At 38.5% G+C, this 23,944-nt stretch overlaps 1 protein-coding gene across 2 annotated transcripts in view; it reads right to left on the bottom strand.

Moving 5' to 3' along the window:
- The window catches only part of PIAS1 (protein inhibitor of activated STAT 1), a 127,596-nt gene extending 105,378 nt beyond the window's left edge, over positions 1 to 22,218 (bottom strand). Inside the window, exon 1 of one of the 2 annotated variants that reach the window (XM_005893297.3) lies at positions 22,143 to 22,218. In XM_005893297.3, coding sequence (XP_005893359.1) covers positions 22,143 to 22,166 — 24 coding nt within the window. In that variant the 5' untranslated portion in view covers positions 22,167 to 22,218. Of the gene's footprint in view, positions 1 to 21,367; positions 21,560 to 22,142 lie in introns of those variants that run through there. The other variant, XM_070377340.1, reaches the window with a different exon arrangement.
- Positions 22,219 to 23,944: the final 1,726 nt, after the last annotated feature.

The following is a 23,944-nucleotide window of genomic DNA, read 5'->3' as shown; positions in this document are numbered from 1 at the left end:
GTTATGCCTCCTGTTTATTCTTTTTCCTCAGGATTGCTTCCACAATTCTGGTTCTTTTACAGTTCCCTATTTAGGCTTATTTGTTCCAGTTCTGTGAAAAATGTCATGGGTAATTGAAAGAGATTGTGTTAAATCTGCATGTTGCTTTGGGCAGTATAGGCATTTTAACAATATTAATTCTTCTAGTCCAAAAGTATGGGATATCATTCCATTTCTTTGAATCATCTTCAATTTCCTTTATTAATGTTCTATAGGTCTCATCATAAAATTTTGTCTTTCACCTCCTTGGTCAGGTTTATTCCAGCGGGGGGAGTGTGGGGTGTGGGTGTGGGTGGGTGGGTGTGTGTGTGGGTGGGTGTGATTTTAAAAGGTTTTTTTTTTTTTTTTTAAAAACAACCCAGTCAAAACATAGGAAGATCAACAGATGACCACGAGGCAAATGTAAAGACATTCAACATCACTATTAGAGAAATGCAAATCAAAGCTACCATGAGGTACCACCTCACATGAGTCAGAATGGCTGAATGGACATCATCAAAAAGTCTACAAATAACAAATACTAGAGAGGCCGTGGAGAAAAGGAAACTCTCCTCACTGTTGGTGGGAATGTAAGTTGGTGCAGCCATCATGGAAAACAGTATGGAGGTTCCTCAGAAACTAAAAACAGAATTACCATATGATCCAACAATCACACTCCTGGGCATATATCCAGAGAAAAACATGATTCAAAGGGATACAAATGCCAAAGTTCACTGCAATGCTGTTTGCAATACCCAAGTCATGGAAGCAAACTAGATACCCACTGACAGATGAATGGATAAAGAAGACGGACATTTATACAATGGAATATCACCTAGTCGTTAAAAAGAATAAAATGCCACTTGCAGCAACATGGATTGACCTACAGATTATAATACAAAATTAAGTCAAACAGAGAAAGACATATCATATGATATCACTTAAATACAGAATCTTTTTTAAAAAAAGATACAAATGAATTTATTTACAAAATAGAAACAGACTCACAGACTTAGAGAACAAACTTACAGTTACCTGGGGAGAAACAGATTGGCAGTTGGGGACTGGTAAGTACACAATGCTATATTTAAAACAAATAAGCAACAAGGACCTACTGTACAGCACAGGGAACTGTGCTCAACCCTCTGTAGGAACTTACAGGAAAAGAATTTAAAAAAGAACACATACATGTGTATGCATGTGTATGTGAAACACTTTGCTGTACATCTGAAATTAATACAACATTGTTCATGAACTATACTCTGAAATAAAATAACAAAATTTTAATAAAATTTTAAAGGTTTTTTTTCAAATAGTCTCTTTCTGATATTTCATTGTTAATGAAATGCAACTGACTTCTGTATGTGCATCTTGTATCCTGCTACCTTGCTGAATTCATTTATCAGTTCTAGTGTTTCTATGTGGAGTCTTTTGGGTTTTCTATATATAGTATGTCATCTACATATAATGACAATTTTATGAGGTTATTTCTTTTAAACTTCAAATTTTACTCACTGTAATAAAGCTAGCTACCCAGACATGAAAAATCAAAAATCCTAAATAAAACTTAAGACTAGAAACAATCTGATTGGGTTTCACATTAAAAAGATCCAATTTAAATGACAGGATACTTCAAGTCACCATTTTCTAAACCAGGTTCAAAGGGTTAATAGATATTCAAAGTAATATGGTATTGTGGCAAAACCAATCAAGGAAATTCAAGATTCTGTAATTCCCCACCATGCCCTACCTTCTCAAATAATATTTACATATTAAAGGTCCTAAGAAGTCCTGCAGAAAGAAGTATGTTAACTCTGTATCCAATATTTTGCAAAGTTACCTGGCCACTAAACTCTTCATTATTATTATTATTCAATCACTGTCATCTCATTTCCTAGCACTTGACAAAAAAAGAATTTTAGAAAAACCAACAAGATCTTCAAATTTTCCACTGTACACCTGTTGTTACAGCAACATTATTAAAAGCAGCCCCTTCCACTCTTAAAAGTGTCCCACTTTGGATGATAAATTATATGGTCACCCTAGAATTAACTCTAAAACTAAACAGATATTTTAAAGCCAAATGCCAAATTAACAGGGCCATGTTACTACATGCAGTTAAAATGTTATACAGATGATGATTAATCTTGATCTCTTTTTCTCAAACTTCTGAAAAAATTCTCCACTAGCAATCATATATGTTCAAAATACTCTGGACTACTGAATTCTCGCTAAATGAACTCACAAACCAGATGTAGACAGTGAAAGATATCTGTAATTGCATAATTTTTAAAAAGTGTCTATTACATATAACTGTAAGGAAAGGAAAACTCTTGAAGACATTACAGCACGTCCACACAAGACATTTTATGTTTTAAAAGGTATTTTTTTAAATTATTTCAGTTCTCAATTGTGAGAGGTCCTCAGAATTCTTGACTTTATTTTCACTCACTCCAATCTTCCTAGATGACCTCAATCATCTCATAACACTTTGAGGTTAACAATCCCCAAATCTTCATTTCTAGCCTAGCCTTTGTCTTCTGAATTACAATGTTAAACACTTCTATGTCCCAGCAGTCAGCTCAACACATCTAAACTTAACAAATCAAACTTCTCTCAAACCACTTAACCAGTTATTCAAGCGAGAAAACTTCTATGCCACCTTCTCCCTCACTCACGTCTATTTTCCAAGTCACATCAATCCTACCACTTTAAATGTCTATTACCACTTTAATTCGGACTACCATGATCCCTTTCCTAGATGTCTGTAAGAAATTCTCCTTGTCTCCACTATTATCTTTTCAAGTCATTCTTCACACTAGAGGTCTATTCTAAAATAGAAAGATGATCATGTCACTCCTGAGCTTAAATCTTTCATGATTAGCCACTAGACTAAGGATAAAGGGCAAATTTCTCAGCATGGCCTAAGAGATCCTTCATGATCCAGTCTTGGACACTGCCGCTAAAAGCCCTGTTAACCAGCTTTCCATCCTCCAGGACTTTCATACACACGCTGTTTTTTAATAACTCTCCTCTCCTCTCCCATCCTAATCTTCTTCTAGTTAATTTCAACTCATTCAGGTCACACCTTAGAAGTCATCAACTTTGGGATACTTTCCACAGGCTATCCATTAGTAAATTTACCTTCTTATGTGCTCTACAATTTAACCCAACACAGTTCTCATGCCAAAATGTAGAGAAGCCCTATTTACTTGTCTGCTGCTGCTGCTAAGTCGCTTCAGTCGTGTCCGACTCCGTGCAACCCCATAGACGGCAGCCCACCAGGCTCCTCCATCCATGGGATTTTCCAGGCAAGAACACTGGAGTGGGGTGCCATTGCCTTCTCCGATTTACTTGTCTACTTTCTACCAAACCACAAGCTCAGTCTATACAAACTGTTTTGTTCACTGTCAATGAATATGAGTAACAATGTTCTGGCATCTCGAATATTATAAACCATACTGGCAGTGTAAGCCTATTAGAAATAATATATATTCTCTCTCACAAATAAGGACATTACATAATTCTGATCAGTGCCTACTCAGCATGTTACTGCTATTTAAACAGTAACTTACTTAATTTGGACAGGTAAAGAATTTTGTTCTTAATCCTACAAAAATGGGGGAGTTACAGAAACTTCTCCAGTTGCAGAAATGTAGGGTTAAGAGAGAGACTGACATATAATCAAAAAGGCCATCTGACTAAAACTGAAAAGGGAAATTAAGATACGAGGCCAATTTAGGGGTTGTTAATATCAGCATGAAACTATGAGAGTCTGAAATAATAAGGGTGATAACAGGGAAGGGAAGGAAGGCACAACATTTAAAATATTTGACAAGACTTGGAAGTGAAGGATGTAGCTCAGATGGCTCAGAAATACACACAGTTTGCCTTCCTTGAGCGCCCAAACTAGGTCAGGTCTCCTTGTTACATGTGCTTATAGAATTTTGTTCTTTTCCTTTACAGAATTTAGTACAGTTTCAGACTCATAATTTCAACATGAGAAGTTCTGATAACAATTTGGCTCCAGCTGTCCACAATTACATCACTCTGTCATATAGAAATCCAGACATGGCTCTACTGGATGTGCGATAAACATGCCTCAGTGTCTCTCATTACCTCTTCTCACGCTGTTCCCTCTGCTTGAAACAATCTCCCTGCAATCAAAACCTTTCGAGAAGTCTCCTCTTTTGAGGACCAGTTTAAAATAAGCCTGGCCAGAAGTGACTAGTCTTCCTCTCATGAATATACTGTTAACTGTTTACACAGTTATTCTTTTCTAGCTTTTTATTACAGTTGTTCTAGACATTTCTCTCCTCCACAAGAAAGGCAAAACTCCCTGAGGTTAGCTCTGGGGTGGCGGTGCAGAGGTAGGTGTGAAAAGGCTGACGAGAAGGAAACTGCAAGCACAAACAGCGGCAGAGGAGAAGGTAGCAGGAATTCAACAAAAGTAAGTCTAAGAACACCACCCACGCCCTCTCCTAAAGGAGTCTTATACTGGGTACTACAGACTACAGCCTTTCCTCCTGCTCCTCATGTTAGTTATTGGCAATATTATTTCTAGAAATCAATGCCCAAAAGAAACACAATGTAAGCGACAATGGTTAGCCACACATGGAATTTAAAATTTTCCACTAATCACTTTTTTTTTTTTAGATGAAATTCAGATACCTTTATTTGGCTAGATTCTCATCAAAATTTTCTGTCTGATATTCATATTTAAGTTAACTTCAGCCCTGAAAATTTGCTGATGTTTAGATAACACGCATAAATATGTCATAGGGAATATAAATCATAATCATGACATATATGGAGTGCTTTTTCAGAAACTGTGTAAATTAAATACTTATACCTTATTTCATTTTCAAAATGATCATATAAAACCACAACTCTTATGACCCCTGTTTGATAGGGAAGGAAACTGAGGGTTGGAGATTTTTTACTTGTCCAATTGTGAACTATGGAGACGGGACTTAGACTCTGAAGTCTTTGCTGGATTATACTGCCTTGTGGATGACCAAATACCATTAAAAACTAACAAAAAGAGCATCAACATGATTCTAATGAAGGATGTCAAAAGGTACACATTTTACTCCCAACTCTTCCATTTCACCCAGTACTTGAGGGAATCATTGGGAGAGGTGAGGTGAAACCGCCTTTTTCGTTCTGATAAATGAACACAGCTGCCTAATTTAAAATAATTTTGGATCTACCACTGGACTTCATGTATCATTTTTACTGGTTATACTATTTAAGTTAAATTTAGATGATGTTGTTGGTTGGTCTCTAAGTTGCGTCCAACTATTTTGCAACCCAGTTGACTGTAGCCCACTGGCCTCCTCTCTCCATGGGATTTTCCAGGCAAGAATATTGGAGTGGGTTGCCATTTCCTACTCCACACTAATCACTCTTTAAAAAGTAAAGAGAAAAAGGTAAAATTCATAGTATATTTTGCTTAACGCAGTATATATCCAAAGTAGTATCATTCAAACATATAATCAATATAAAACAACTGAGATATATTCCTTTATTTCCACGCTATGTCTTCAAAATCTAGTGTATCTTTTTCTCACAGCCACATCTCAAATGTGCAATAGCTACAAATACAATAAATAAACCACAATGGAAAAGAATATGAAAAAGAATATACATATATACACGTATATGTGTGTGTATAACTGAATCACTTTGCTGTACAGCAGAAATTTATAAATGAACTATACTTCAATAACATGTTTTAAAAGCAAAAATAAAAAAGTAACTAAACAATGCAGCTCTAAAATAATATTCACCCTGTCATTCACTGGCTCCAAACCAATACCCTGGGCTGTATCTGACTCTTGCTCATTACTGTCCAACCTCACACACGTACTTCCATGGCCTCACCTTAGATCTTTGCACCAAAACCTGTACCACCTTCAAAAATCACCAATTCAAATACTCCACTCTCCAACTACCACCTATTCTTACGTGCTTAAGCACCTTCACTCCAACAACTCAACTTTATCATGACCTCCAGTTAAGTGATGTTTATCACTCTCTATCCCTTCAGCTTAGATTCCTTCTTTTTTTTTTTTTGGTGGGGGGGGCATGGTATAGCATTAAACATTCCTGTGCAAAATCCCCTTCCCCACTCTATGCCTGGCACACTCTACCTGTTCTAACTTTACAACTCAGGCAGACAGAAGAATGCATGCACACAGGCAAAGAGATGTTACAATACACTCATAATCATCCATCTCAATAGGTATAGGCATCCTACTAAATTTTCCAGTAACCAGCAAACTTCCCACAGAAAGATAACTTGTGCATCTTTCCCTTGTTCCTCTCATATCTCCTTTCCCCCAATACTACCTTTAGGAAGCATAGCACTAATGTCAGTCACTCAGTCATGTCTGACTCTTTTCGACCCTTGGATTAAAGCCCACCAAGCTCCTCTGTCCATGGAATTCTCCAGGCAAGAATACTGGAATGGATATTCCCTTCTCCAAAGGATCTTCCCAACCCAGAGATTGAACCTCATTCTCCTGCACTGCAGGCAGATTCTTTACTGTCTGAGCTGCCAGGGAAGCCCACTTAGGACGCATGCATAAAACCAATGACTTTCTCTAACAATGTTATTTGGTATATTTGATATATATATTTTTTAAAAACTTGCAAAATTAAACAGCATTTTTTGCTAATTATAAAAATTTAGATTCATATAAGTGCAGGAGAACCAAATTATCTTTCATATAATATATGAAAACCATATATAACCATGTAACCATATAAACCATATATAACCATATAACCAGAATCCCAGAATATAAGTTTCATGAGGGCAAAGAATCTATTTCATTCCCAACCTACTACTGAGCATCTAACCTAAGTGTCTGGTACATAAACCAGCCTTCATTTTTATTGATGGAATAAATAAGAACCTTGCTGTAAGCAACTGTGATATGAAAGACCAAACTTGAAATAGACAAAAGGAAGGGGGAGGAGAGAGTGCTTATTTGTTTTCAAGATTTAACACAGAATATCTATAGCCCAGAAAACGCATAATTATTTTTACTTTACATAAGACTTTTAAAAGTGTATCAAACAAAACAATGGACAAAAATCAAATATAACTTTCAATGGTTTGCATGTGTGCGTGCTAAGTAGCTTCAGTCATGTCCGACTCTTTATGACCCTATGGACTACAGCCCACTAGGCTCCTCTGTCCAAGGGATTCTCCAGGCAGGAATACTGGAGTGGGTTGCCATGACTTCCTCCAGGGGATCTTCCTGACCCAGGGATCAAACCATTGTCTCTTACATCTCCTGCATTGGCAGGCAGGTTCTCTACCACTAGTACCACCCAGGAAACCCTTTAATGGTTTTTCCTTTAACGGTTTAGGCATCCACTAAAAAGCTAGATTTCTCCTATAACTGATTTAATGTCTTCATAAACTATACCACAAACACATATAAATCTAAGCACTTCTAAAGACTCAACCAAATGTGGATCACTGTGGCCATTAACCAAAGCCTCCTTTTCTTCCCCAAACATCACTGAGCATAATTAATAGATTCCATGGGCATGAATATCTGCCACAGTTACATATATTTTCAAAATGAGGTCTCCACTTGTGGAATCCTTCTCTTCAAAAAATGCTATGTCACATTTAAAAATTTATAGAATTGTGATATAATTAATAGTTTAATTAGAAGCAATGGCTTAAAAACCACCTTACAAGTAAATAATACACAAAACTATTATTTCACTGCTAGTTTTGATTTTTAAAGTAAAACATATTAATCAAGCTGCACGGAGGAAGTGGGGAGGAAACAGGATGTGGTTGCACAAAAGAAGGCCTCAAAGTTTTGGAATACTCTGTTAAGTCTGGTGTTTGTTTTACCAGTCATCTATAAGTTACACATTGCTCTACAAAGTTATACATATTATTCTGCATATATATTTATTTTTCTAAAGCAACCTAGCTTTCTCTCAGAAAAGAACACAATTCCTATTAACACTCAATATAAATCCTAATTGAACACTAGCAAATATTTTGTATCATAAGTTTTGCAGCAAGTTTACAACGTCTTCCCATTAAACACAAAATGACCATACACAAATATCTATCATACTCCCTCCCTAAAAGGAAGCATTGGAAGAGCTGATGCTGAAGCTAAAGATCCAATACTTTGGCCACCTGATGCAAAGAGCCGACTCAGAAAAGATCCTGATGCTAGCAAAGATTGAAAGCAGGAGAAGGGGATGACAGAGGACAAGAAGGTTGGATGGCATCACCAACTCAATGGACATGAGTTAGAGTAAACTCCAGGAGATGGTGAAGGACAGGGAAGCCTGGCATGCTGCAGTCCATGGAGTTGCAAAGAGTTGGACACGACTGAGTGACTGAACAACAAAAAGGAAGCATAAAGAATAAAGGAAGAAAAAAAATTAATTCACAAGCTCAAGGAACAATAATTGATTGCTTAAAAGAAAAAAAAGAAAAGAAAATGCACAGGTCCATTTCTCTAACCAAACACGGAAAAGGAAAAGAAGAAAATTACTTACGGGTTAATACAAGAAAATTTCTCAGAAATAAAAGACAAGTACCTCCAGTTTGCGCCACCAAATACTTCAGCACAATGAACGAAAAAATATCCATACACAGTTTCCATATCATGAAGTTTGAGCACATATCATAAAGCTCCTAAAACTTCCAGACAGGTCACTTGCAAAGGTTCAAGAACTGAAACATTGCTCTTTACTCCATACAATACGGAAATCATCTTTAGCTTATGAGAGTAAAGAAGAGAAAATGTCTATTCAGAATTATATCATACTTCAAACTGGAGTTTCAATCAACAGATAAAACAAGTGTTCAATTTTTTGAAAAGCTAAGATTTGTCAAAGATTTAACAGAAACTGAGTAAAATGGTTAATTTCAATGTTCACTTATTTAAATTTCTCCTGCTCCTAAAGATTTTGACTACTTTAACTTAGTTTGGCAAAAAAAAGAAAAAAAAACCCAAAACAATACTTTTTAAAAACCATGGGGCAGGAAGGGTTGTGGGCAGGGGCAGACAGCTGGACAAAAGAGATACAGGAATCTAAAAACCTGTATACATAAATTTTTCAAAATAAAAAGCTATTTTTATTACTCAAAATCATTCACATGGGAAAGTTGAGGAGAAACAATTAACTTTCTTAACTATGTCAGGAATGCAGAGATTCAAAGTTAAGTAAAAGGTAGAGATCAATTACGCATGGCTCTACTGCCCATCTTAAGCAGATAATTTACACAAAATAGTACATGTCCATCTCCATCATCCTGATTCCTTTCCGTCAAGAACCGTGTCTTAATTATCTTTGTATACTGATGATTAACACAGCACCAGGCACACAATACACACTCAAATATTTACTGAATAAATGAGTATAAGAAAAGGCCTAACTATATAGAAAGTAAAATATTCTCTTCAATACTACATTTTTAACGTGACATAGACTATAAAAAGGAAAATATTAAAGGATCAGTTTTTAAATAAAATGAAAAAATTATTTTCATATTAACGAGGTATAATTGTGTGTCCTGCGTGCTGCTTACTTCTTCAAATACTCTATAAAGAAACAGAAAGTGAAGTAGCTCAGTCATGTTTGACTCTTTGTGACCCTATGGACTGTAGCCCACCAGGCTCCCCTGTCCATGGGATTTTCCAGGCAAGAATACTGGAGTGGGTGCCATTTTCTTCTCCAGGGATTGAATCTGGGTCTCCCACGTTGCAGGCAGACTCTTTACCGTCTAAGTCACCAGGGAATCCCCTTCAAATACTCTCAACTCATAGCTAATTAATAAGAGCTTGCTCTTCATATCAATATCCTTTTCCCCCTTAACTTTATTTGCAGAATTACCTTCAATAGAGGACAAACTCCCTGAATTCCAACAGTATTCACAGTATCCTCACCACCGCCACCAGCCTCGCTGTATGCACACAAACACACATCACCTTCAGACTCCATTCCTTCAAATGGGTTAAGCAATTAGGATGACAGATGTCTGAACAACAAAAAAATGCATCACTTTTAACAAAGCTACAAAGAAAACTGAAATCTGTATGCAAAACAAGATGTCCAGTATCACCCTCCACACTCTGCAGAATCACCTGTTAAAATCGGCAGTTTCCAGAGAATAACTCAGTACAGTCTGAAGTGTTTACCTATAAGAAAACATGTTCTAAGCAACTAATCAACCTGTAAGTAACAAAATTCAACCTACACAATAATTTTAACACATTAATAGTTTATATGCAAATATGACTAATTATAAATGAGTCTTACCTATATACTTTCCACTGGGCATGGCAAAGTTGCCACTTATAAAAACTTAAAAATACTTGCCACATATACCAAGAAGTAACTTTTTTAAAGTAGTATGAAATTAAGGGTTATTATTTTCAATCCTTCACCCTTCCCAGTAGTCTCAACTATAGCTGGCCTGACCATCTAAAGAGGGAAAATTAACAGCAATTCCAAAATTCATGTTCTTTGCTCTAATTACGATCAGTTCAAAATGCTTTAGAAAAGATCTTTCACCTTTAAGATGCTACTTTATTTTGATAGAATAATTTTTGTGACAAAAATCCTCCTTTTCCAATCTTAATTTGACATCCTGCAGAAAGATGCTTGAGATACAGAGGCTGAAGTTTTTCAAATAAAGAAGAGTAGAAAGTGAAAAACATTCAGTCCTGTAATCTCTAGGTCCCACTTTAATACGACAGAGAAAGGGAGAAAACAAAATAGGTCAGATGCAAATCAGCCATCTTATATATATGCAGTAAGAGCTAATAATGGGGCTTCCCAGGCTGTACAATGGTAAAGAATGCAAAAGTGATGAGCGTTCCATTCCTGGGTTGGGAAGATCCCCTGGAGGAGGAAATGGCAACCCACTCCAGTATTCTTGCCTGGGAAATCCCATGGACAGAGGAGCCTGGTGGGCTACGGTCCATGAGGTTGCAAAGAGTCAGACACAACTGAGCACGTACGGATGAAAGAGCTAATAAGATCTGCTAAAGAGGAAATTATCGACTAAAATTGGGCTAGAGGACATCTGTATGGATTTTTCATTTATTCAAGCTATTTCCATCCCCTACTATAGAAAAAACAAATGGCAATAAAGGGTTGAGACATAGCCTTGAAAAAATAAAAAATCACGCAATTCCCACACCATTACTGACTGAAAGTATTGGAGCACATTTATTCAGTTCAGTTCAGTTGCTCAGTCGTGTCTGACTCTCTGCCACGCCGTGGACTGCAGCATGCCAGCCTTCCCTGTCCATCACCAACTCCTAGAGCCTACTTAAACTCACGTCCATTGAGTCCGTGATGCCAATCAATGCAATGGAAACCATTACTACTTAGCATTTTTACTATAGAGACACAGGATACAATTAAACAGCTCTGCTTAGCAAACTTGCCTTGAAAATGGATCACTGTTATCTATAAGTACAACTTTTTTCTTTTAAATGATAAAAAATATCATGGATAAGAAGATGAGAATGATATTCCCATTTTAAGCTACACTGTGTATCTTACATAAGAGTGTTCAAGGTCTCAAAAGTTTTGACTCTCTGGGTTTTTTATAGTCTTGAAAATAGAGGATTCCCCCCTCCAAAAAATACTCTGATTAAATCTATTCATGTTTACTGTATTAGAAGTTAAAACTGGAATTGTTGTCTAATGGATATAATTTTAGTTTTATAGAACATTCTGGATATTGGTTGCATAACAATGTAAATATATTTAATAGTATTAAACTATATACACTTAAAAGTGGATAAGGAGTAAATTTCAAGTTACGTATATATTACCATAACTTAAAACTTTTAAAGAAAAATTAAAACAGAAAATTTTGAAAGATTCATTGTCATTTAAAATATAATACATTGCTTGTTAAATCAAAATATTAAACTATTCAAAAACAAAAAAAGCAAAAACAGTATTTGACATTTTTGCAAAACTCTTTAATGTTTGGTTTAATAAAGACAGATTCATTTTCATATCCACTTTCACATCCAATCTGCTTCAGGTTGTTCTGACTGGAGTACATGAAGAAAATTCAGCCGCATGCAGATATGTAGTGAGAAAAGATGCAATATTTCAACAGCTCTCCCAGGTAACTGGGGCTTCCCTGGTAGCTGAATCCACCTGCAATGTGAGAGACCTGGGTTCGAATCCTGGCTTCAGAAGATCCTCTGGTGCAGGAAATGGCAACCCACTCCAGTATTCGTGATTGAAAAATTCCATGGACATAGAAACCTGGCAGGCTACAGTCCATGAGGTTGCAAAGAGTGGGATACACAAAGTGACTTCCACATTTTTTTTTTCAGATACGGATATTCTTTCATTCTTCACCAAAACTCAAGAAGTGGCAGTTTCTTAAAGGCTGCTCCAAAATGGAATGTGAATCAATGAACACTTCCTACTCTTATGTACTGAAATCCATTGATCTATCTTACATTTCCAATGGAGCATTTTACCATTTTGCAATACCATGCATTGATTATTTAGAAAATAATAGTTGAAAGTTATGTAGTCCTGCCAATGTTGATTTTGACCCTTTTACTGTACAACTTTGCTATATGACATTCATTAATAGCACCACTGATCTTATCCCCCCCCAAAAGTATTGAGAAACTATCAAGCTCAAAGTGGTAAACACAAGGCTCCCCAAAATTCTATTTTCACTTGAGAGCCAGAATTTATCATTAGCAACAAATACTGTCAGTGTGTCTTGTGGTACAAACTCACTTGATTTAGTTTTGAGAAAATGTCTGCCAAATACCCAAGTCTTCGTACTTTGTCAGCCTTTCAAATAAAACGGTATCCCATTTAAAAAGCAGCTGGTTCAGCATGCAACTCAAAACCTGTACTAGTTCTTTTTCTTGAATTAACCATCAGGTTTGGTGTTTAGTAAAAGCGGTTTACAGGACTTTCATCACACAAAATATACTTTAAAATGTGCTCAAGGATTGAGACATAATAAAATTAAGTTTTACTGCTTCATCATCTTAATTCCAAGTACATGATGATGTTCCAAACTAGTACAGTTTAATACTACTGCCTTAATTCACACAATTTTACCCACCACTGATTATGCAAATGCCAATGTAGCTAATGGGCTTCCCTGATGTCTCAGATGGTAAAGAATCTGCCTGCAATGTAGGAGACCTGGGTTCAATCCCTGGGTCGAGAAGATCCCCTGGAGAAGGGAATGAGTACCCACTCCAGTATTCTTACCTGGAGAATCCCCATGGACAGAGGAGCCTGGCAGGCTACAATCCATGGGGTCACAAAGAGTCGGACATGACAGAATGACTACCACTTTCAATATAGCAAATAATGCCTTACTTTTACTGAGAAAAGTTTTGACCTGGAGGATCCCCAGAAAGAGTCTGGAAAACTAACAGAGGTCTGGGAAACAGACTTTGAGAACCACTGTAATAGCTGATGCATTACTTGGGTGATTAAGAAACAAATATTTTTGGTGCATATCCCTCTGTGAGAGTGTTTAAATACACGTTTACACGGTGATAGGCTTCCCAGGTGGTGTGCTATTGCTAAAGAACCTACCTGCCAGTGCAGGAGACATAAGAGACAAAAGTTCAATCCCTGGGTCGGGAAGATCCTCTGGAGGAGGAGGGCATGACAATCCACTCCAGTATTCTTGTCTGGAGAATCCTATGGACAAAGGAGCCTGGCAGCCTACAGGCCATAGAGTCACTAAGAGTCTGACATGACTGAAGTGACTTAATAGTAGCAGTTACATGACAACATTCTCAAACCAACTGATACCTAGCACTTCATTCACAGTCATAACTCAAACATATAATGAGTGACAGAATATGACAGATACTTCCTAAATAAATAACAAATAATTACCAAATACCTACCATGTTAGGCTCTGAGCTAGGTGCTTCTACATTCCCTTTTTGGGGTAACTCACAGAAGCCCACAGACCAGACTGATAATTTTAATATATGAGAAAAATATTTACCCTGAAATATTTCAGATCTTATTTTTTAGATTACACTTATGTGGCTACAAGAAAAAGTCTTAAAATTCACCATAAAGCATAAGATAGCATGTTTAAATTCTATTTTAAGCAGTATGCCATGAAGCTAAGAACAGGCTTGCTCACATTCAAAAACCCAAATACAAAATGAACTGCTCTGGCTGTGTACTGCGAGCGCGCCATAAAGAGCCTGCATTCCATTCTCCTCAAGCCAAACAACCCTTACCTGCGACAGTTTTCATTCCTATTCTTACGGGAACCTCAAATATAACTTTACTGGAGTTACATTAAACATTGTCAACTATTAAAAAAATTTAGCAAAACCATCAAGACAAGTTAACAATTTTTAGACATATACACTGATAAATCCACAAGCTAAACCTTTACAAATATACATATGAAATATCTGCATTGTAAAAAAGAGAAACATTCTCACTTTGGAACATGCAATGGAAAGAGCTTCAACATAGTATACTGTTAAGTGAAAAAAGCAAGTCAAAGTATACCATGTATAATAAGATTATGTATAGCAATGTATGTACATTCATTTAATAAATACTGAGTTCTATGTCCCTAATTTGATTCAAACCTAGACATATACAATAAATTACAAATGCTAGACACAATTAAATGTCCACACACAGAAAAATGAATACACAAATGGCTACATATGATTCCATTTATATGAAGTGTTCAATATAGGCAAATTTATAGGGCAGAAAGCAGATAAGCAGTTGCCTGAGGGTGAGTGAGTTGTGGGCAATAGGGGTGATAGCTAAAGAATGCAAGATTTCTTGGAAGGGGAAGGGAAAAATATCCTGAAATTGGTTGCAGTAATAGTTACACAACTTTGTGAATATATTAATATTAAAGTACCATTTAATTATGCACATAAATGGATGAAATGCATGGTATGTGAATTATACCTCAATAAGCTTATGTTCTTTCCACCTCAAAAAATAGGATACCAAAGTGGCTGCAAGGGGTGAAGTGTGGGTGGGGTGAAAATGAAGACTTAAAATTTTACTCTACTTACTGCTGTATCATTACAATGAGAAATATATTTATTATCTATATAACTTAAATGTGAAAGGTAAACCTAAAACAGTCTTCCAAGATAGCATATTAAAAAGCTGAGATACTACTTTACCAACAAAGGTCCGTCTAGTCAAAGCTATGGTTTTTCCAGTGGTCATGTATGGATGTGAGAGTTGCACTATAAAGAAAGCTGAGCACCGAAGAATTGATGCTTTTGAAATGTGGTGTTGGAGAAGACTCTTGAGAGTCCCTTGGACTGCAAGGAGATCCAACCAGTCCATTCTGAAGGAGATCAGTCCTAAATATTCATCGGAAGGACTGATGCTGAAGCTGAAACTCCAATACTTTGGCCACCTGATGCAAAGAACCCACTCACTGGGAAAGACCGATGCTGGAAAGATTGAAGGCGGGAGAGAAGGGGACGACAGAAGATGAGATAGTTGAATGCCATCAGCGACGCGATGGACAAGAGTTTGAATAGGCTCTGGGAATTGGTGATGGACAGGGAGGCCTGGTGTGCTGCAGTGCATGGGGTCGCAAAGCGTCAGACACAGCTGAGTGACTGAACTGAACCGAAAACAGTCTTCATGAATTATTCTGGATTCATCTACGAAGCAGCCATGAAAAAAAGTGTGACAATATGACCCTATCTCAGAACACTGACAACTTAAGACTGTTACATAAATATATGCATCTGCCCCCTCACTAACAGAAACAAATCTTGAATGGAATTTGACAAACGTATCTTAGGCACCTACTGTGTCCGTGTCCATAGGGTAGGGCTAAGGGAAAACAGAGTGGCATACAAAGCAGAACACTAGTCAACATGAAAAAAGCAAACTAGCTCTGGCTTTAAGGAAAAGACTTTTGCTGTTCAGTGGAGGAGGCAAAACACACACACAAAATGTACTGGGGTCAGACTAGAAAATCTTGAATACCAAACTGAGAGCTAAAGCTTTATCCTGATTTCAATGAAAAGCCAGTGGAGTGACAGGATGAAAGGAGTGTTTGGGGAACACTGACCTTTGGGCAACCAAAGCGGGAAATTAAAAGAAGAGAAGAATAGCAGGAAAGGTAAGAAAGAGATGAAATTTTTGAAAACAGGAACATGTACAACAGTCCTATGAAAGTTATTGATATTTCAAAGTTACCAGCTAATGTTCAAAGGGTTTGTTTTGTTTCTTAATCTAAGGTGAAGCAGAAAAGGAAAAGATTTCTTCATTTTGATGAATTTCAGAAGTTCATGACAAAGAATGAAGTTTTACCAGAAAATTCTGAGGGGAGGGGAGACTTAGGGAGTTTTTTCATGTGCTACCATGAAACGAAGAGTAGACGGAATCAAAACCAACAGGAGTTCCACAATTTTTAACATGGAAGAGGAAGTAGTAGTCACAAAGTCACAAACACTTTGTAGGAAGAGTAGCAAAAAATGCATAATAATTAGCACTATTTCTTAAATTGTAGCAAAGGAAAACTTAATATTTTAAAATTTCTCTATCACCTACCTCCAAAAAATCCTAGTCATACAATTTGTTACATAAATGCTGAAGATTTAGGTGAGGACCAAATTTAACATGTCAAAATTTAGAGTTTGATTAATTTCATATCTTTAATTTCATCAGCTGCTCCTTCCACAGTGCAGTACTTTTCAGATATTGCACAAGTAATATTTTTAATTCAACTCACATACTTTTATTAACTGATTTAACCCATAAGGTTCTTTAAAACAGAATAAATGTTTTCACTGCCAAAGGAACCTCCTCGCTCTAACAGCCTCCCCGAAACAATGTCACCTACCAATTTTATAATATGGCAACACTTTGCTTTGAGATTAAAAACACAGCTAAAGCAAATATTCTCAAAATCTATTTCTATTTTCATAATCTATTTCATACTTTATCAAATGTTCTGATTCAGAACATTTATATAATGTTGACTTAATCTATCTCTGCCATCATTTTATAACCTTATCTGACAGATTTATAGGAACAGAAATAAGAAAGGTATAGACAACGAACAAATCAAAAATTACTTTTCATTGAACACCTCACCTAATCAAAACACTATTTGCACTGTTCCTGAAGCACAAAAAACGGTCTGTAGAATACATACATTTAGTTAGAATAAAACACTGGCAAACTTTTGTATCAGGCTGTTTGTCAAGTCATTGTTTAAAAAAGCAAAAAGTGGAAGTAACCCATTGTCCAATGATAGGGTGTATGTGTGTTAGTCAATGACTCGTGTCCAACTCTGTGACCCCGTGGACTGTACCCCGTCCATGGAATTATCCGGGCAAGAATACTGGAGTGGGTTGCCATTTCCTTCTCCAGGGGATCTTCCTAACCCGGGGATCAAACCCAGGTCTCCTTCATTGCAGGCAGATTCTTTACCATCTGAGCCACCAGAGAAGTCCAATGACAGGGTATCAGCTGAATAAAAGACAATGTTACCTTTCAAATGATCAGAGAGACCTCTACTGACTACCCTGGAAAGACAGCCATGAAAACAGCAGATTACAAATAAAGAGTATGAGCTCTCTTTTGTGTTGAATATACATATGCATTTGCTCTAAGAGAGAAAGTCTAAATGGATACCCAGATGCTAACCATGATATTTCTAAGTACTGAGATTACAGGTGCTGTTTATTTTTGTGCTTACTTTTCAGTATTCTGAGGTTTTCTCAAGTAAAATGATATCTGCAAGAATTAATGCCTATGATTCCAACTAAAAAACTCCAAACTCTTCCCTGCAAAAAGCCCAAGGAATATCCAAAAATACCTTGGCACAGAGCAAGAGGGAAAGTATTAGCAACAACATAACTAGAATTCTTTGTGAGCGAGGCACCCTCAAGGGTTCCAGGACTGACATGGCACCTTGAAGGCAGCCTACAGCACAGAGTTTTGAAATCACAAGTCCTAGGCTTAAATGCCTGCCACTTTCATGTGTATGACCTTGGACTAGTCATTTACCCTTTCCTGGCATACTTTATCAATAAAAGGGAGATACTACTTGCCTTTCCTATCTCAAAGAACTGATGGAAAAATCAAATGAGATAATGTGATACATTAAGAACTGCAAAGTACCATATAAGGTATTATTCAAATACATATATTAAAAAACAAACAAAACCAAGGTACTTGATGCCACAGCAGAATACACTAAAACCAATTCTATGACATAATGACCAGCAGTTTTGTTTTTTAAGACTACGTCTCGTTATAAACACTGCAGTTTTTCAGAAACTTAGACAATTCTTCCCATTCCTACTACAACTCTAAGCCATTTTCTTTTCTTATCCCTCGTTACGAGCAAGAAAGGGTACAAATTACCCTGAACTCAAAAGCCTTTCCAAGAACCCTGGAGTAGCACGTTGATGGAGTTCACCAGGAGAAACCCAAGGTTAATCAGCTATGGACTCACCACTAAGCACTACTGCAATCAACCGGGATTACAAGAGACTCTTTGAAGAGAAAGACAATACGATCACCCCGGAGAAAACAGCAGAGCAACAGGAGATATTTCAAAACGATTATATGAAATACTTAAAAACCAGAGTGTCTTACAAATTGTTTTTAAATGCTGTTCATAAAAATGGTGATTTAAAACAAAAACCATCTAAATGTGGCACTTCAGCAAGGCAAGTTATGGAGATTCAAATCAAACTCATGAATAAACTGTCAGATTTACTTGCTTCCATCTAAAATAAAAGCAGACAAATTACACCACAAAGACCAAAATTAAATGGCTAGTTCTTGAAAACAGAGAGGCAGAATACAACAACATAATTTACTGACAGGCTTGTATAGATACTACTTTTAAAGGTATGGTTTTTAAAGTTTGATTTCTCTTCCCCTTGAATTCCATTATTTACTTCACTAAATGATAATGAATTTCTTCCTTTCCACTGTTCCTCCTGAGGTAAGATGGCAATATAACCCAATTTGACTTAAAAAAAAAAAAAAATATTTTTTTGCATTAAGTATTTTAAGAGAAGCTACATGAAGCTGTCAGATTAACTTCCAAGATCATCTGGCCATCACACCCTCCTGCTTTTAAACTCCTAAAGATAATAAAATGCTCACTCTCTACATTCTTACAAATGTCATTTTTGGGTATTCCCCTAATGAAAAATTAAACCTTCCATAAACAAATGAGTACAGAGAATTTTTTGATATGTATGACTCACAATCTAATTTTTATTGGCAGTATCTATAAGTGTTGCAGCTTGCACTTGCAGAAGATACAGACCTATCCATTTTTCCCATCTGAACCTGCAGATTTGTTTAGATTTAAAGGGCCTCACTAAAATGGGTCATGAGGAAAAACATTTACAACCCACATTTCTTTTTGCTATGGATTGTATTCATAATTAAGGTAACAAATCACTCTATTTACTCTAAGCCTCACAGTTGGAAATCCATTGGTATACTGTGTTGTCACCTAACGCTTAAAAAATCTGAGTTTTTCTTAATTTTTACTCTGACTTTTCATTCCTTATTAGGAATAAATGCTATTTACCTCCAAAAACCACACACACACAAAACCACTTAGAAAATATCATTTCCAAAAGTATCTTCCAAAGCTTACTGCAGAGAAAATTATATATACACATTCTCAAATAACTATGGTAGGCGTTCCTAAGATCATCTCCTCCCCTTAAAAAAAAAAAAAAAAAAACAGCAAATGTAACCACAATCAAATATAAACAAAATATTTAACACAGCTCTCACCAACTAAGCAATTTATCACAGCTCCTCAAAGTACTTGGTACACACAATGACAGACCAGTATGTCAAGAGCAGTTATTACAATCTGAAGGGAAAAAAACACTGTACAACAGAACATAATAATAGAAAAAACTCCTTTAGAAAAACTCAAGTAGATTCTGGAGAGAGCAAAACAGGAGACCAGTTTTAGAAAAATAATGTTTCCCCCCATGTGTTTAGCATTTATCTGATGCAGGCTCATTTTTGTAAAGAGAAACTTTACCTAACAAGACTCACACCAGGGATCTGATCTATCCCCAAAGGCACTTTCTTAAAATGAGAAAGAACAAAGGAGGAAATCTCCCAGCATGTGCTTTCCATACCAGTTTCTTTGGACAGCATCAAGAGTGACAACATAGCCAGCTTTACTCTGTAGTCCACGTATAACAGAACTGATTAGCCATCATTCCGAAGGATTCCTAACAAAATAAGTACTAGAATGCAAAGATCACAGCGACATAATAACTGCATTTTACAACTACAGAAAACATGTACCTTAAAGTTGCATACTTTTTTAAGAGTTAATTACCTCCAAATATTCAAATTCCTGGGGCTTTTTCATTTAAGTCCATAGTTTGAAACTAGAAAAAACGAAACCACCCATTCTCGATTTGCTCTCCCTTAATTTGCAATTAAAAGTAAATTAAAAAGAATGACGCTCAAAGGCAGAGTCTAAATATACAAATTTTGTAATGTTAACACTGAAAATGTATTGGGAAAAACGATCTCTCGGCGAAGCTTTCCACTGAGAAACTCTCCAGAAACAAACCTGCCGTTTGCCTGTTCTAGGAGTTATCGTTTCATTGTAACAGAGATAATTCTTTAAATAATTTTTACTAATTAGGAAAAGACGACTCTCCCCCCAGGATTTACAACTGTATATCCCGATCTCCACTCTGACAGCGATGTCAGTTCTCTGGGTCAGGATACAACCAGCTGCTCGGTTCACACGTAGGAAACCACAGAGAAGGGAATATCGCGTTCAGAGCCTCGAAATAATACGCGTTAGTTAAAAACTGCTTGCTACTAAACCAAAATTATTCAAGCGGAGCCCCATTTGTCACAATCCAATCACAAGGGTTCCACCCCCCTCCCCCAACTGCTTGTGTAGTGGTATATCTGCTTCGGTAAAGAAGCCATCATCAGGTAAAGAAGATTGGGGTGGGAGAAAAAGCGGGGAAAAGGGGGCACCCTTTCATCCAATTTCGCGAGGCGTGAGTAATTGGTACAGTTGAGAGGAACGGAGGAACGTTCTATTTAACTGGAGGTTGAAGTAGGATGAGGGGACAATTTCGTTCAAATCAACATGGCCAGCAAGATGTCCCTACAAACAAAAGGCAACGGGGGGATATAAACACGAACCATTCACCTCCATCAGCTATAGCATCGCCATCATGGTGTGTGCAGAGACCCCCGAAGGCTCCTCTCACCCTCCATACCAAGCCAAAAGGAAGAGATGGAAAAGAAGGGAGAGTAGCTGCTTCCCACCACCTACCATTGCTTCCAAATACACACCCTTCGAGGGGGTTTCTCCCCGCGGTTGCCCGGAATCAGAGATAAAGAGTACCGTCCCGCCCAGGCAGACTGCCCCGCTACCCCCCAGTCGAACCTCAACGCCAGCCTGGGGTTCACTAAACTTTACTGGAGCTTCTCCCCTACATCCCCACTCCATCGCCCCAGGATCGCGCTGCCCACAAACGGGCACCCCGGGCGCCTACTGACAGGCGGGTAGCCGGGGAGAGCCGAGTCCGGGGCGGGGGCGGCAGGGAGCCACGGAGGGGCGGGGCGGCCAGAGCCAAGTTCCCGGGGGTCTGAGGAGAGCGCCTGACAGCAGCCCGGGACTGCAGAGGAGGAAGAGGAAGCAGCGGCGGGGAGGTTTCCCAATCCCCCCAACATGAACACCCATCCCCTGCCCCCGCTCCTCACGGGGGGCGGGGAGGCTGCCTGGAAGGTGAAGAAGCCGAGCCCCAGAGACAGCCGCGGCCCCCACCTCCGGACTCCCGATCTCTTCCCCCGCCACCCCCGCCAGAGGCGCCCACAACAATAACACGCCGGGGACGACCCGTCAGCGCCCCCGAGGCACCCGGGGCCCGCGGCCCGCCGCTGCCGGGCCCCCTCAACTGGGGCCAGGCGCGCCGATCCTCTCTACAACTCCAGGCCCATGTGGAGTCAAGCCCGAGCGGCCCCCCAGGGTCGGACCCATCCCCCCCGGCACAAGCAGCGCCGTCTCCGCGGCCGAATATTAGAAGTGAATTCGAGCTGCGCTTTACCTTTAGTTCCGCACTGTCCGCCATCTTGCGTCTGTCAGCGCAAGCGCAGTGAACCTCGCCGGGGGCCGCCGCTAGGCCCGCCCCTCTAGCCAGCCTGGCCCCGCCCCGGCCCGTCCCCTCTCTCCCCTCCACCTCCCCGGCCCGCCCCGGGCCTCCGCCCCGCTCCGGGCGCTCGCAGCCCCGCCCCGGGCACGTACAGCTGCGAGACGGGCACGTACTATTTAAATAATGGCGCCAAGCGAGGAGGTTTGACAGTTACTCCCCCTCTTTCTCCCCGCCCCCTATCCTTGCCCGGCTGGCGCCTCCAGGGAAAGGCCGGCGCTGGAGGGCTACTGGCCTGAGCCCCGCCCCTCCGCGGCCTGTGGAACCCTTCTGCAAAGCTTCTAAACCTGCAGCCACAGCAAACAGTAATGCCCCTCTCCCCTAATCAGCAAGTCCTTTTCAGCACCTGCTACCTGCGAGGCTTCACGTGGGCTGCAAATAACAATCCGTTATATTTAAAGGATCACTTGAAGCATTTCCAGGTTTATTAGCTCAGATCCTCATCATGAAGCAGTGAGGTAGGCAGGGAAGAGATTACAATTTTTTGTGGTATATATGTTCAGACATAAAAGCTCAGATAGCAAAAGTGACTTGCCCAGATTAGTACTTAAAAGAGGTTGAGGACGTTCATTCATTAACTTACTTATTTTCACAAATATTTATTTAGCGACTATGTACCAGCCCTGCTTATAAGGGATATATATGTGTGTATATATAAACATATACTTTGGGAAATTAAATATAATACAACAAAGTCCCTGTCTCCGTGTAGTTCTCTAACATGGAAAACAGACAAGTGAACCAATAAAGATACGATTACAAATGGTGATGAGTACCAAAAATGAACAAATGGTCCAGTGAGAGAAAAGGGGGCATGGAAGGAGATGTACTTAATCCTGCAAGGGCTTTCTCCATGAAATTGACATTTAAGAAGTGTTGAAAGAATTATTTCACACCTTACCCTCTCTACTAAAATCCTCCTCCTAAACTCCACTTATTGCTGCTTAACTTTGTGTCACACCTGGTGGAAAAGATATCATATGTCTTCTCAGCATTAAAACTACTCTTATAGGTGTGGCAACATTTGGGTTACTATAAGTTTTCCTGTGCCTATGAAAGCCAGTCCCTCCACCGGGAAACTGACTTTTTTCCCCTCCCATGTTCCTCCTACAATTACCCTGCCCTCCAGCATCATTAATTCCCCACCCATTAGATTATTTCTATATCCAAATAAACATACTGAAACTCCTCCCATCTAAAATAAACCTCCTTGACTCCAAAAGTTCCTCTAGAGCTGCCCAATTTCTCAGTTCTCTTTACTGCATAAATTCACAGGTTTTTGAAGAGCTCTTTCCCACTTTCTCACTTCACATTTACTTCTCCGCCTACTCTGATCCAGCTTGGACTTCCTCATCAACATCGCTTATCAAGATTACTAATGATCTCCAGGTTTCCAAAGCCAATTGCCAATTCTCTATTCTTATCTAAATTGATATCCCAGCAGATTCAAACAGTCGACAAGCTTCCTTTCTTTTGAAACACTTTTCCACCTGAACTCCCCTCAATATCTTATTTTCCTGATTTTCTGTTCCCTCCCTGAGCCTCCTTTTCAAAATCATTTGTTGTTTTTTCCCTCTTTTTCTCAATGTTTCGGTGCTCCAGGGTTCAGCCCTTATCCTCTTCTCTTTAATTTTACTCCCCCTAGGTGATCTCGTTGACTCTAAGTCTAAATCTGTGATGACGCTCAGATTTCTCTCCAG

Source organism: Bos mutus, chromosome 10 (genome assembly GCF_027580195.1).
Source record: "Bos mutus isolate GX-2022 chromosome 10, NWIPB_WYAK_1.1, whole genome shotgun sequence".
NCBI lineage: Eukaryota > Metazoa > Chordata > Mammalia > Artiodactyla > Bovidae > Bos > Bos mutus.
This window is presented reverse-complemented; position numbering and strand designations above follow the sequence as displayed.